The sequence below is a fragment of the Lissotriton vulgaris genome, unplaced genomic scaffold (genome assembly GCF_964263255.1).
Source record: "Lissotriton vulgaris unplaced genomic scaffold, aLisVul1.2 SCAFFOLD_1366, whole genome shotgun sequence".
NCBI classification, from domain to species: Eukaryota; Metazoa; Chordata; class Amphibia; order Caudata; family Salamandridae; genus Lissotriton; species Lissotriton vulgaris.
Genome location: NW_028249016.1, coordinates 214,146 through 226,818, shown reverse-complemented (window position 1 = coordinate 226,818; position 12,673 = coordinate 214,146). Strand labels below are relative to the sequence as shown.

The following is a 12,673-nucleotide window of genomic DNA, read 5'->3' as shown; positions in this document are numbered from 1 at the left end:
TATTATTGAGGCTTTGTTTGTTGTAGCGCCCCTGCATCTCCACCCTGACAATCACTGCTTGCCCGGCCCCACAGAGCAGAGGCTTTGTTCTATTTCACCTCTTTGTGGCCTTGCATCTCCACTCTGCTCTGTGGGGGCCGGGGGAGCAGTGATTGTCAGAGTGGAGATGCAGGGGCGCTAACAGGTGAAATACAAAAAAGCCTCTGCTCTGTGGTGGCCGGGGGAGCAGTGATTGTCTGCAAGGTATGCGCACCGCCAAGGAAGGCTTACCGGGCCACCACCGGCCCGCGGGCCATACTATGAGTACCCCTGCTCTAGATACACATATGCTATCTAAGAGTCAGATAGTAGCATGATCCAGGTATATGGACACATACAGTTTCTGTGTCACCCACCCAGGCTGTTGTCCTTCCACCCATCATTGCTTCATCATTCACACAGCCATGCATCTCATATTCTTGCCTTCCCAGCTAGTCTTCAATCTCAATAAGTAAGGAATATATAAGAGCTTACCTCTGGCCGCCACCACCACCGTCTCAACTCTCACAGCCGCCGCCTCCTCCCCTGAAGAATCGCCCTCCGCCTCCGTGTCGAGCACCACCACCTCCACGCTGGCCCCGCCACCAGATGTTCCACCTACAAAGTACATTGAAGAATGTTAGAATAAAGCACTCACTAGTCTTTGGTCTAGGAATGAAGACATGTGAAAACAATGTAATTTGTGACTATCTACTTTAAAGTTAAAAAAAATGTCCCTTTTTCCAGGGAAGGTTGTCTTGCTGCACTTTTTGGCGCAACTGATGAAGGCTGGTTTTTTAACACGCACCATTTTTCTCCACACAGACAGAAGATGGACTTCTAACAACAAGATCAAGTTGAAACCAGGTGAGAGCTCGGCTCGACCACAAGAAATGTCTTCAATTAATCGTCAGCACTAACCACTTTTCCACTATCAGTTACACGTTTAGTTTTATTGTGACTGAGCGAAAGGTTTTGCAATTTTTGCAAGCATGAGTCCAGATAGAACACTTCAAAAGACATTATGGACAATCCCAGAGGACTGCACTAAGTTGATAGAGCTATTGCTGACTAGAATGATGGGAGTTTCGCCAACCGTGCAATCTTAGTTAGCTACACAGACAGACTAATAAGAATAATCTAGTAATACCACAGGGAGTCATAGTAGAGGCAGGATAAGAATTTAGATACAGTCTACAAGAAGATCAAAGACAATTTTGAAAAAAGTCAAATGAGGAACGCTAGGAAAAATAGGTACTAGTCTAAAATGAAAACTTACTGGGGCCAGCAAAGGAGCCCTCGCCTGCCCGATCCTGGCCCTGTTGAACAGCATCCGCCGCCTGCTGCTCCTGTGTCCTCCTCTCGCCCCTGGGGGGAGCTGACGTACAACATGAAAGAAAGAACAGAAAACATGGATGATTGTTGCTTGTCAATGTCAACTACATCAAACATTTCAAAAGAACAATAACAAAATATTTCCGCGAAATTATATTGATTAGGGTTAGTTTTCATTTATTTGCGGACCTGTGACTTCGAAAGTCACGTAACTCACTAAACAAAGTACTGAAAGGTTCACCTAGGACTGGCAGGCAGCAGTCCGCAGGCAAGACGCAAAGTGACAGACAAACTCTATTGTGATTTCAGTCAGATCAGTGACAACACTAACAGTTGCCTGCTACATTACCAGTCATTTAAATAGTCAAACTATCAATCCACCGCCACTATTTTTCTTATTGTCAGGGGTACAAAGGAAGGGGCAGATTTAAGCCCCTTGCGGCTCTTTTGCTCCGTTCTTGCGTGACTTTTGTGACGCAGCAGCTAAACAAAAAAGGGCGCCATGGTGCGGCGTATAATATTATAACAACGTGACGCATTTGAAAGATGCATCCCGTTATAAAGCCCTGCGCCATCAGGGGGCGATCCGGCGCAAGGGAGGGCATTCCTGCGCTGGAACACATCCTAAAAGTGGCTGAGGGAAATCTACAAAATTTCAATCAGTCACCTTTAGGACAATGATGCGTCACACAAACCCTGCACCTGCTTGAAGCAGACGTACGGCTTGACCCAGCATTGGGGAGATAGGGTACCCCAGAGCATTGCTGGAGCTGCGCCATCGTTGCGACGCAACTCCAGCAGTAAAGCTTCGGTGACGTTTTGGGCCCATGGTGCACCGCATTGCAAATACGGCGCACCATGTTTGGTGGTGGTAGCGGGCCGCACAATTAATGGCGCATCCCTGCTACTTTGCAGGGATGCGACGGTAATTGCAATTCTGCCCCTTAGGGGCATACATACTTACGCGTTCTGGCGCATCTCCAGAGATGCGCCAGATCAAATGCGTCACGCAAAACTACCCTTGCGACACGGCAGATGCGCCTCATTTACAATGCGGCGCGCCCTGGCGCAAGGGTAGGCACTTGCGTGACGCATCTCGTCACGTAAGAGCGGCGCATCGCTGGAGTCACGTCGCCAACGCAATGCAACTCCAGTAATGCTCAGGGCCACCCAATACTTAACATGCTGTGTCAGTCCTTTCGCCTGCTTCAAGCAGGCATAAGGAATTGAATTGACGTAGCAGCGTCGCAGAAGTGCCTGCGTTAAATCTTGTAGATTTCACGCAGGCAATTTTGCGAGGCGCACAGCCGCCGGACCGCCCACCCTGCGTACTAGGAACGCACCCATTGTGGTGCAGGCCCATGGCTTTATAACGTGACGCATCTCCCTAGATGCGTCATGCTGTAAATGACTCGCAGGGATGCGGCACGTTTACGCCGCTGTTGCGTCACGCAAGGCAATGTAAACGTGGCGCAAGGGGCTTGTAAGTGTAATCTGCCCCCTAGTGTCTAGCATTACGCAGTTCTGTAAAGTACACTCATACATAATAGTTACTCAGGCCAATGAGACCACGAAATAGAAAACAAATAAGCATAGTAGCAACGCCACTGAGAAGGAGGGCAGTGCACCTGAAATGCACAGAAGATTTTGAAATATAATTTAACTACAATGTAATCGTCATCAGCGGCATTATTGGCTTGCTCCATGTAAAAAACAAATATTTGCAATACAACAACACAGAGCAGGAGAAAACATCATAGTAGTGAGTGATGAAATGGCTACTACTACTCACCAAGCCCGGGGATCTCCAAGCCGAGCTGGTCCAGCAGGTCGCGCTCCCGGTCCAGGAGGTCCGTCCAGCGATGGGTGACCTGGCTGTAGGTGCGCTGGACCCCGTAGAGGTGGGATATGGCCCAGCACACCTTCTCCCACCGCTTCCGGCGCTCCCGCATGTTGTAGCTGCCGGCCGCGATCCTGCCGCCTCCCGCGATGGTCCTGGGCAGGCGGCGCTGGACGAAGTAGACCAGCGCGCCCACTTCCTCCGGGCTGAATATCTCCCGTCGCGTCACCTGCCCCCCCCTCAATCTCCCGCATGCTGTCCTGGCACTGGGTCCAGTACTACTCCCCGCCGCCGCTGCGGCCCTCAAGTGCCTGGGCAGCTTCACGGCGCCTGGCTTGACCATGGTCTGGGCAGGTAAGGTAGGAAGAAGTAGAAAATTAAGAAAGAATAGGATAGGGAAGAAGAAAAGAAAAGAGTTTAAAAAAGTAGTTTAAAAGTAAAGAAAAATAGCAGAAAAGACAAAAATATACAGCTAGGAAAAGAGAGGGATAGATAAGAAGCAAAATCGTAAAAAAAAAACTGAAAACAAGCAAAGGATGGCAAAGATACCAAGAGGATTAAACACCATGCCCAGACACAGGAAATGAATGAAAAACAAGATGGCCGGCGCCCGTTCACGAGCGCGAAAGTAAGTTCGCGCGAGATTTCCCTCGCGATCTCGTGCGAACCTCTAGATTTCCCTCGCGATCTCGTGCGAACCTCTACTCGCAATGCGCTTTCTGCGCGAGATTATACATAGCGGGCGGAAACGGAAATACGTCACGCAAACAAAATGGCCGCGCCCATACTCGACCTTGGGGTAAATTTGCGTGTTGCGCTGCAAGCGGCTCGCGAATACTGCAAAAAAACTCGCGAAACAACAAGCCGCAAAAAAAATAAAAAGCTAATTCGCACGAATTGGCGGCTTCCGCGGTCGGTTTCGCACGACGCCGAGCCCCGCGAATAGCGCGAAAAAACCGAAAAACGATTTTAGCAAAAGCAATGAGCAGGTGCAAAAGGTCAACCTCATGATTTGTAACGATTCCCTGTAGTGCTTCCTGAGGGGGCCCTCCAGAATTCGGTTGCCTGCTTGCAACTATTGTGTGACCCTGCTCTGACCTTAACTGTATGCCACAAAGGTCCTGATTTACAGCTAAAGGAGCAGACAAGCAGGTGCCAGGCTGGAACTTCAAATTCTTTCAGTGACACATTAATTAGCCCCTAATTCATTATTGTCAGTTGGGGCAGGGCAGGTGTTGTTAATAAACTAACTCCAAATTAATTCATGTCAGTTCAAGCAGGGCAGGTGGGCTTGCTTTTCCCCCCCATCTTCTACAGTGATGATGAACCAGAGGGTGGCATTGATGTAACAGAGGGTGGCATGGGTCAAAGAGAGGGTGCCAGTGGTGAAACAGAGGGTGCTGGGAGGCTGTGATGATGAACCAGACGTAGAAACAACATAGTCGCGACCGTTGCGAGCCGACAAGTAAGTTCGCAATTGCGAACTAGTACCAAATCCTCGCGAACTGGCAGAAACACTTGCGAACACAAAAAAAAAAAAACGCAAATTCGCGAGAATTCGCGGATTTTGCAGATTGCGAATTCGCTAATCCGCAAAATTCGGGAACGCGAGATTCGCAAAATTCGCCCATGCTTAGAATGTACAAACTGATTTCTCTGTACTATATTAATGTTACATGTTTATAACAGTATTGTTGGAAACATTTGTGAATTTGTATAAATCAGAAATCTGCACAAAAGTAGCTACTATGTTTAATGTGTTATTGAAACAGGCTCACTGTTTTAAAATGAAAAGCTAATGGAAGGTATACAACAATGAAATAAAGGCAAACAGGTTGTTTATTCCGAGACAGCAGTGTGGAAATTAAGCATCTCTCTTGTTTTGACTATTTACTAATCAGTTTAGTTCCATTTTAATAGTTAAAATATCCAACAATGTACTCCGAGCAGACTGTCCTACCTGAGCATGTTTACTCCGCTTCCTAGAGCGCACTATAAATATAGAGGGACCCTTGTGTATTTCCCTCTATCATACATTGGGGACAAACAATCACGAGGCAGGAATACGTTGTTGTGAAACTACATAATCTGTTGTTTCTCTGCTGGCAGCAGCCATCCTCCATCTTACACTCAACTTTAAGACAAAACTGTGTTAGTGATCATCTAATGGTCACAATGACAACTGGTTCTCTGAAGGGGATTGTGATCATACTTCCATTGCACCTATTGCAAAGTTTAGGATCATTATTGAAAACACAATCATAATCGTGTTATTGATGATTTACATTCATTAGCAAACAGTGCTCAGTTATTTGAGGTCAATAGACTCTGATGTCACAGAGAGATACAGGAATAGTCCCTGGGTACAGCTACTGCAACTCAAAATCTTAGCAATGTTTAACTGGGCAGAACATCTGTAAAGTGGGACGACTTGTGAGAACTTCAAGTCATTGAGACAAGGTTGAGTCATAGCCTACTCCAGAGTGCTTCAAGAGTGAGCCTAGAGAACACACACATTTAAGTTTGGAGACATCCATTGCAATTAAAGAGTGTGAGCTAAAGAATACAAATAAAGGGGGAAGAGAAAATGGCAATAATGTGATAGTAGTAAGAGCTAGCTTGAACCATGTCACTTTACAGCAGATTTCTGGAGAGAGGTAAGCCCTATCCTGAACACTCCTTCTTCATATCAATGTGCACCTTTGCGCGTTGACACACTTCAAAAATACAGAAGGTTATGACCATCTTACCCCCAGTGATCAGTGCCTGGAGCATGGCGACAGCTGCAAGTATGGTCCTCATGGTGCTAGGAGAGTAAGGAGTAGGGTGATGGAGTCTCTGCACCTGATCACCTTCCTGTGTCCTTTGTACGTCTCATGCCCAGGGCATTTCTTTTATACTGTCACAGAAGAGGAGGGGCACAGGATACCTGAGCTCTGTACACAGGAAAAAACATAATGTGGCTAAACTTTTTATTTATGAATGCCCTCTGAACGGATGCACTTGGAGATATACTAACAAAATCTTTTGATGTGATGTAATGTGAAATTATTTCATACCAAAATGTACTGACGTCACAACTGTAAGTGCAGGGCTGAATTTGAGTTCCTTTACAAATACAAATGTGTGCAAGAACCTTAATTATGAGTAACATTAATTTTCTTCTTAGGGTATTCACTCACAAACGGAATTGGCTGCATAGGAAAATTACCTCATCTCTGGCAGTTTTCCGCAGACACATTTTGAATGGTCAATGAAGCTGAAATTTATCAGGGAAAATAAGCAAAACGCGAAGAATTTGTAGTGGTTAATACTGCATCCCCATACTTTCCCACATTACCAGGGCCACTATTAAAATCAAAAGCCTAGGTGTTTGGCTGGACAAATCTTTTAAATTTGACCACTAAGCTGTGATGTTGGCAGGGGCCTACTATGGCATTTTCATATTCCTGTAGAAAATCCTACCCCTCTTTCCCATGAAAGTAAGAAGACTCATGGTCCATGCCTTAGTACTCTCTCGATTGGACTACGGGAACTCCCTTTATTTGAGAGCCCCAAACTCAAAGATAAGGAGACTTTTAGTCGTTCAGAACTGTGCCTCTGGGCTACTACTTGGCACGTCCAAAAATCAGTTGGCTAAGCCAGCCATGAAGACCTTACATTGGTTTCCAATCTCAGATAGAATAAAGTTCAAATCTCTGTGCATAGCCCACAAAACCATATAGGGGAATGACTCTTCAATTAAAGAGTGTCTCATCACCTTCTATCACCCCATGAAATGTCTACAGTCAGCTAATTTAAATTTGGCCATAAACCCCAAAGTTAAAAGGGTTAAATGTGGAGGAAAGTCCTTCACATACAACATAGCCAGACTCTGGAAAACTCTGCCTGTACTTCTTCGGTCAGAGTCCCGTCACCTCCCTTTTCAAAAGCTCCTCAAAACATGGCTGTTCCCCAACACTTCTCTTTAAAGCACTTAACTTCTCTCTGTATTGCTGCTAGCGCTTGGATGCCTTCAAGTGGCTATGTGCTTAACAAATGCTGTTTAATAATTGGAATAATAATAATGAGCGATATGTACGCAAACTAGAAAATATCTCCCTTGTGGAGGTTTACTAGGTGTGCTAGATACCTTAAACCACTACATCCGCCTATGTGTTTTAATTCCTGACAGATATGGTGCAGATGTTCATTGACTTTTGTGCATTATGTCATTCATACATTATTAACTTTTAAGTAAATATGCCAAGTGGAATACAACATCTTGAATACGAATTCCACCGTTTGATAATTCATTCAACACGTATAATGAAGATACCAACACACTCTTCTATCATGCATTTTTTTTATATATATTCTCTTCAGTGTTCCTTGTTCTCCGGTATCTTGTTCATATTATCCACTTTAGATTCACACTGAGGAGTGGACAGCCAATACAGAGTTGTGACAATAACCCACTATAAGAGTAAGCTTTGTAAGCTGCTCGAAAAGAGGGGCACTTTAAGAGCTCCTCAAAAGTAGACTAAAGTTAATAAGGTAGCATTGATTGTTAAATGGAAAGTTATCTCGGTAAATAAAATTAATAAGGCCTGATGTTTTCTGCTTGGCGGTCAGACATTAGTGGACCTGATAAGGAATTAAGCGGTCAAAACTATGAACTATACGAAAAAGACACATAAGTAAGTAAGTAAGTAAATAGTTTATTGTGTGGTTAATTAAAACCATTACAATATTCCAAGACATGCAATATATTACCTTCACATGCTATAAAAAAGATGAAAAGGTGAACAATTAATATCAAGTTTAAAAAATATTTTGCAATTTTACAAGAGCCGCAAATACTGCGACATTATACTTTCTTTTCTTTTGGTGCTCCCAATAGTATGTCGCCCCTTTAGTGTGTGCATTGTCGGTGAAACAAAATCACAACCCACACGACCCTGAATCCCTGCTGGCCTATTTTATACCAGCTCAACCTTGTTTGTTTGATACAATGTTTCTGTTGATATTGAATGAATGGATAGGTTTCCTACCTCTTACACCTCTTGTTTGTGGTCTTTCCCCAATTCCTGTGAGGATCTACATCTACTCTGACGATTGAAGATTGGGTAGTTGTCCAAACTATGTTGGTTTGATGAATAACTGATGTGTAAATGATTTCTAGCCTTCCTTGCTCGTTTTTTTGTTGTTTTGTTAAGACAGGTGGAGAATTGTTTATTATGTTCATCTGCTTATGCATTTGGTGATTTGCTTCTATACAAGGGACCTGTAAACTAATGGTTGGTTTCAGGGCAGGGTTATCTACTTTATTTGCATCCTCATCTGCATCTCTTACTGTGTGCTGTTCAGTAGACTTTTCTATATCACTTGATACGGCATTTTGGGATTTGTTTTCTCTCAATTTTTCTCTTTATTGTTTTCTTCTTTTTTGTTAGTAGTTGGAGCGGAGTTATGATTATGTCCTCCCTGGGTGCAGTTTTTGCTATTCGGAGCTTTGTTTTCAAGTGAACAGTTTGTGCGTTTGCATTCGTGTAAAATGCTTGTTAGTTGGGTTGGTGAGTCCCTTAATTTTTTTAATATGGGACAACAGGGGCAGCGGAAGGCTTGTGCCCATATTTAATTTCCATCCTGAATATGTCCTAATTGGTTTATCATTATGTCTAATTTAATATTTATACCTGAGATGTGTTCGCAATTATATTCATTACGTTTTTTTGAATGTCTAGTTTATCTGACTGAATGTTCACTGTTTTAATTGATGTTTTTATTATATTAACCAGAGCAACATGTAGCTTTGTAAGGGATTCCAGATTGTGATCAGCATCCAGCGTTCCCTCTGTTATGTTTTGTATGTTATTATTATGACCCCTCTCGATCCTGTGATTTTGCGGGCTGACTGTGTTTTTTTTATTTTCCACCTTGTTGTCCCCATCTGTGTGAGCCCTCTGTTCTGGGTTTACGTCCCTTTCGTTACTCGATTTAATGAATGGTTCATCGTACTCTTGTTCTATCTGTTTCAGTGAACTTGATATTTCAATTATGGATTATTTTTTGCCTTGGAATTTATCCATCAGATAAACCTCTCCGCAGTTTTATCTAATGTGCCAATTACTGGTACTATACTGGTGCTGGTTGAATTGTTTTTCTGAAATTTTCTTTCTCTTATCAAATTTGCTTCATCTTTGCTAGAAATATATTCATTCGATTGAACATGACCGTTGGCTGACTGTCTTCCGCCTGAGGTTACCTTTGCTGAGGTGCATATTAATTCTTCTGTGGATTTCTGTGTTCCTAGTTGAGATATTGATGATGATTTATTCTTTATTTCTTTGATGAGTTTAAATTTAGCATTTTTTGCTTGCAGTGTCTCTTTGTTATTTAATGGTGATCGGGACTCGATCCATGAGTCAAACAAATTGTCTGTGTTAAAAGAATTTTTTTTCTAAGAGGCTTCCTTTGTTGTCTTGGTGTTGAGTAATTTTTGGGATTTTCCTTGCAGGTACAGTTCATGTTACTGTTGACTATTGTGCCTATGTCATATAATATATCTTGGTTATTTTGATGTTTTATTGCCCCGAGTTGGTCCATGACGGTTTCACAGATCGAGGTTGATGTTAAAATTGTTCTAACATGATTTGTACTTCTTTTTCCTCAACATCAATGTTTTTCAATGTACTATCTGAGATACTGTCTTGGTCTTTACACTGTACTTGTTTGCCCGTGAAACCATTATCTCCCAGTTCCGTGTGTACTTGTGCTTGTGTTTGAATTAAATGTATATTATTGACCTCACAAAGCGGCTTTTCATCCACACATACAGTTGATTTATTCTGTTTTAGTGCTTGTTTTTCAGTTTGCATGGGGCACTGTTCGCTGGATGTGCCATTCTTGTGGCCATGATATTTTTTATTTTCCCATCCGTCTGAGGTGAATTTAGTATCTGCTGCTTCAATGGTTTTGTGAGGCCGTTTACCCTTTCGGGCATTGTATAGATTGCTGTAATTGGATCTTTTAAGAATGTGAATTTGCCAGTTGAATTCATTAAACCAAAGATTGAATAAAAAGATGGTATAAGCTTGTTCCCTTGGTTTTGCTGAGGTTTGGTTGCGCTACTCTGGGGGGAGGCTACACTTTTTACATCCAATTTGGTTTTCCTTTTCCTTTTCATGGATTGAGGTGGATTCTTTCTTGTCCTACTTCTACTTGAATGAATGGAGTCTTCTAACACGCAACTTAGCCCAAGGGCGTCAAGGCGCATAAACAGGTCAGGTAGAGAATAGTAGACTAGGGGAGATCTTACAGATACGCTTCAGAGAAAAAACAAGCTTTCAATGCTCTGCGAAACAGTGCAAGAGAGGGTTGCCTCAAGAGCTCAGGGGGAAGGGAGTTCCATAATCTAGGTGTAACCATTTTGCTAGAGGAGCAAAGAGATCGACAAGGAGTATACTGATGTATAAGTGACCTAAGACCCTTAGCACCTGTACCATAGAGAGCCCTGTAGGCAAGACAAACAATCTTAAAGGAAATCCTATATTGAATAGGAAGCCAATGTAGACTTTTACGGGCTGCAGATGCCGAGGCACGTCTAGGGAAGTTAAGAACCATTAGTGCAGCCGAGTTCTGAACCATCAGAAGGCCATAGATAAGACTCTTATTAATGCCTACGTAGAGGGCATTACAGTAGTCAAGCCTCGAAGCCAGTTTCCGGGCCTCGGGGGACAGGTAGTGAGCAATTTTTCTGAGGACCTTGATGATGCCACAACAGGTGGAGACAATTCTGCTGACTTGACGGTCTAAGGAGAGTGCGGAGTCCATCAGACCCCTAGGTTCTTGGCGAACTGACGGGTGGGAGGGCAATCCCCGAGAGAAGCCGGCCACCAGTCATTGGACCAGATATCCTGACAGCTCCCGAAGATCAACACCTCCGTCTTCTCCTCTTAATGACTCTCGTGTTTGCAAAAGAGTAGGACTGCAACCAATGCCTCCTATGGGATGTTTCCTTGTTTGTTATTAAAAGTAGCTCCAGAGCTCTACACCTTGATCACTCCTTCCCCCTTTCTGTGCACACACGCCTTGCCATACCTTACTCCGCATCAGATGTTCTCGCCTTTTTCTGCCAGCTACAAAACCTGGACTGGTGTCTCCTTCATGCTCATGTAAGTAGACTCTAATATGAAGTAATGCCTGAATTTTTCACAGCGTGGAGCTGGCAATTTTGCTGAGCTGCGTGATTAATAAATAAAGGTAATAATTAGCCCCGTAACCTGGTGTACTTGCCAATATCTGTCCAGACTCATGGCAGCTGTCCTTCACCGGTTCACTAATCTACGCTTCACTCCTCCACTCTTTCCTTGTGGCTTCCACGTTTCCTGTAGCTCCAGCTTTCATCTGCTCTGCAGTGCTCTGTTTAGATAGTCCTCCCACTCAGCACCTGCTCCTGCCTCACCATGGTCACTGGGGTCACAGGTAGGGGGGCCTGGCAGGGGCTGCATAACTGCCAAACTAACACAGGCGACGCCAAGCATATAGATGCCACAGACCCACAGCTCTGCTGTCTGTACCACCGACAAAAAAGACAAGTGGTACCATTATTCAAAGATAGGTATGCCACTGCACTGGAAAACCAAACCGATCAATTATAGAGGGTAAGTGGGCTAGATGACATCAAATAAAAACATTGGTGGGATTGGTGTGGCAGTTCAATAGGTTACAGAGTTTAGCTGGCCCTTCATAGATGTTTGTTTACCCTAGAAAACTCTGATATAAGCATTATAGGTAGAAATGGGAACGGCGCCATGTCCATGTCAGACCATGCTATTGGTTACGACTCATGACGTATAACCGGTGAGCTTTGTATCTGGTCTAAGGAAGCTCCTAGATGTGATTTGAAGTGGTAGATATGAATGAATGAATGAAATGGGACTGTGCATGACTATTCCATGGAGTGTCACAGTGCTGAGCTTTCACTCAACAGCGATGTTAGAACTATCATCCTTAGGGTGGTCTTTGGGTATTTATGAAAGCATTTTTTAAGCTGTGATTCCTGATTAGAAAGGTATAGCTTCTTCATGCTTAATACCCTAGGCCTAGTGGTGTCATATCCTCTTTAATGGTAAAGTTGGATTTGACATTACCATTTTAGAAATGCCAGTTTTAGAAATTGGAGATTCTGCTGCTCTTAACTCTGCTCTCTGTGCCTGCAGCCTGTCTCCAATACATTTCTGGGTAGGGTGACAACTAAATTGTGTGCAGTCCTCTAGACAGCCGCAACATAGGAAGTGTTGGGTGTGGCAGGTCGATTCACCTGCAGTCATCTGCATACTCATTGCTTGCCCCTCACCCCCACCGCAGCCGATTAGGTGCTGTCCTGGGGTTTCCTCAGCCGCCATCTTAGGTGAGGAAGTCGGCAAGCAGACCAGTTGCTTGGCCCTCCCGCACTCACTGGCATAAAAGCTGAACTTTCCCTTACGCGCGCAGACC

The 12,673-nt window shown here is 43.9% G+C and overlaps 1 protein-coding gene across 1 annotated transcript in view; it reads right to left on the bottom strand.

Moving 5' to 3' along the window:
* LOC147663738 (phospholipase A2 inhibitor and Ly6/PLAUR domain-containing protein-like) overlaps nucleotides 1-6,031 on the bottom strand; it is a 99,173-nt gene extending 93,142 nt beyond the window's left edge. Inside the window, exon 1 of the mRNA XM_086950239.1 lies at nucleotides 5,944-6,031. Coding sequence (XP_086806365.1) covers nucleotides 5,944-5,995 — 52 coding nt within the window. The 5' untranslated portion in view covers nucleotides 5,996-6,031. The remainder of the gene's footprint in view (nucleotides 1-5,943) is intronic.
* Between the last annotated feature and the right edge of the window lie 6,642 nt (nucleotides 6,032-12,673).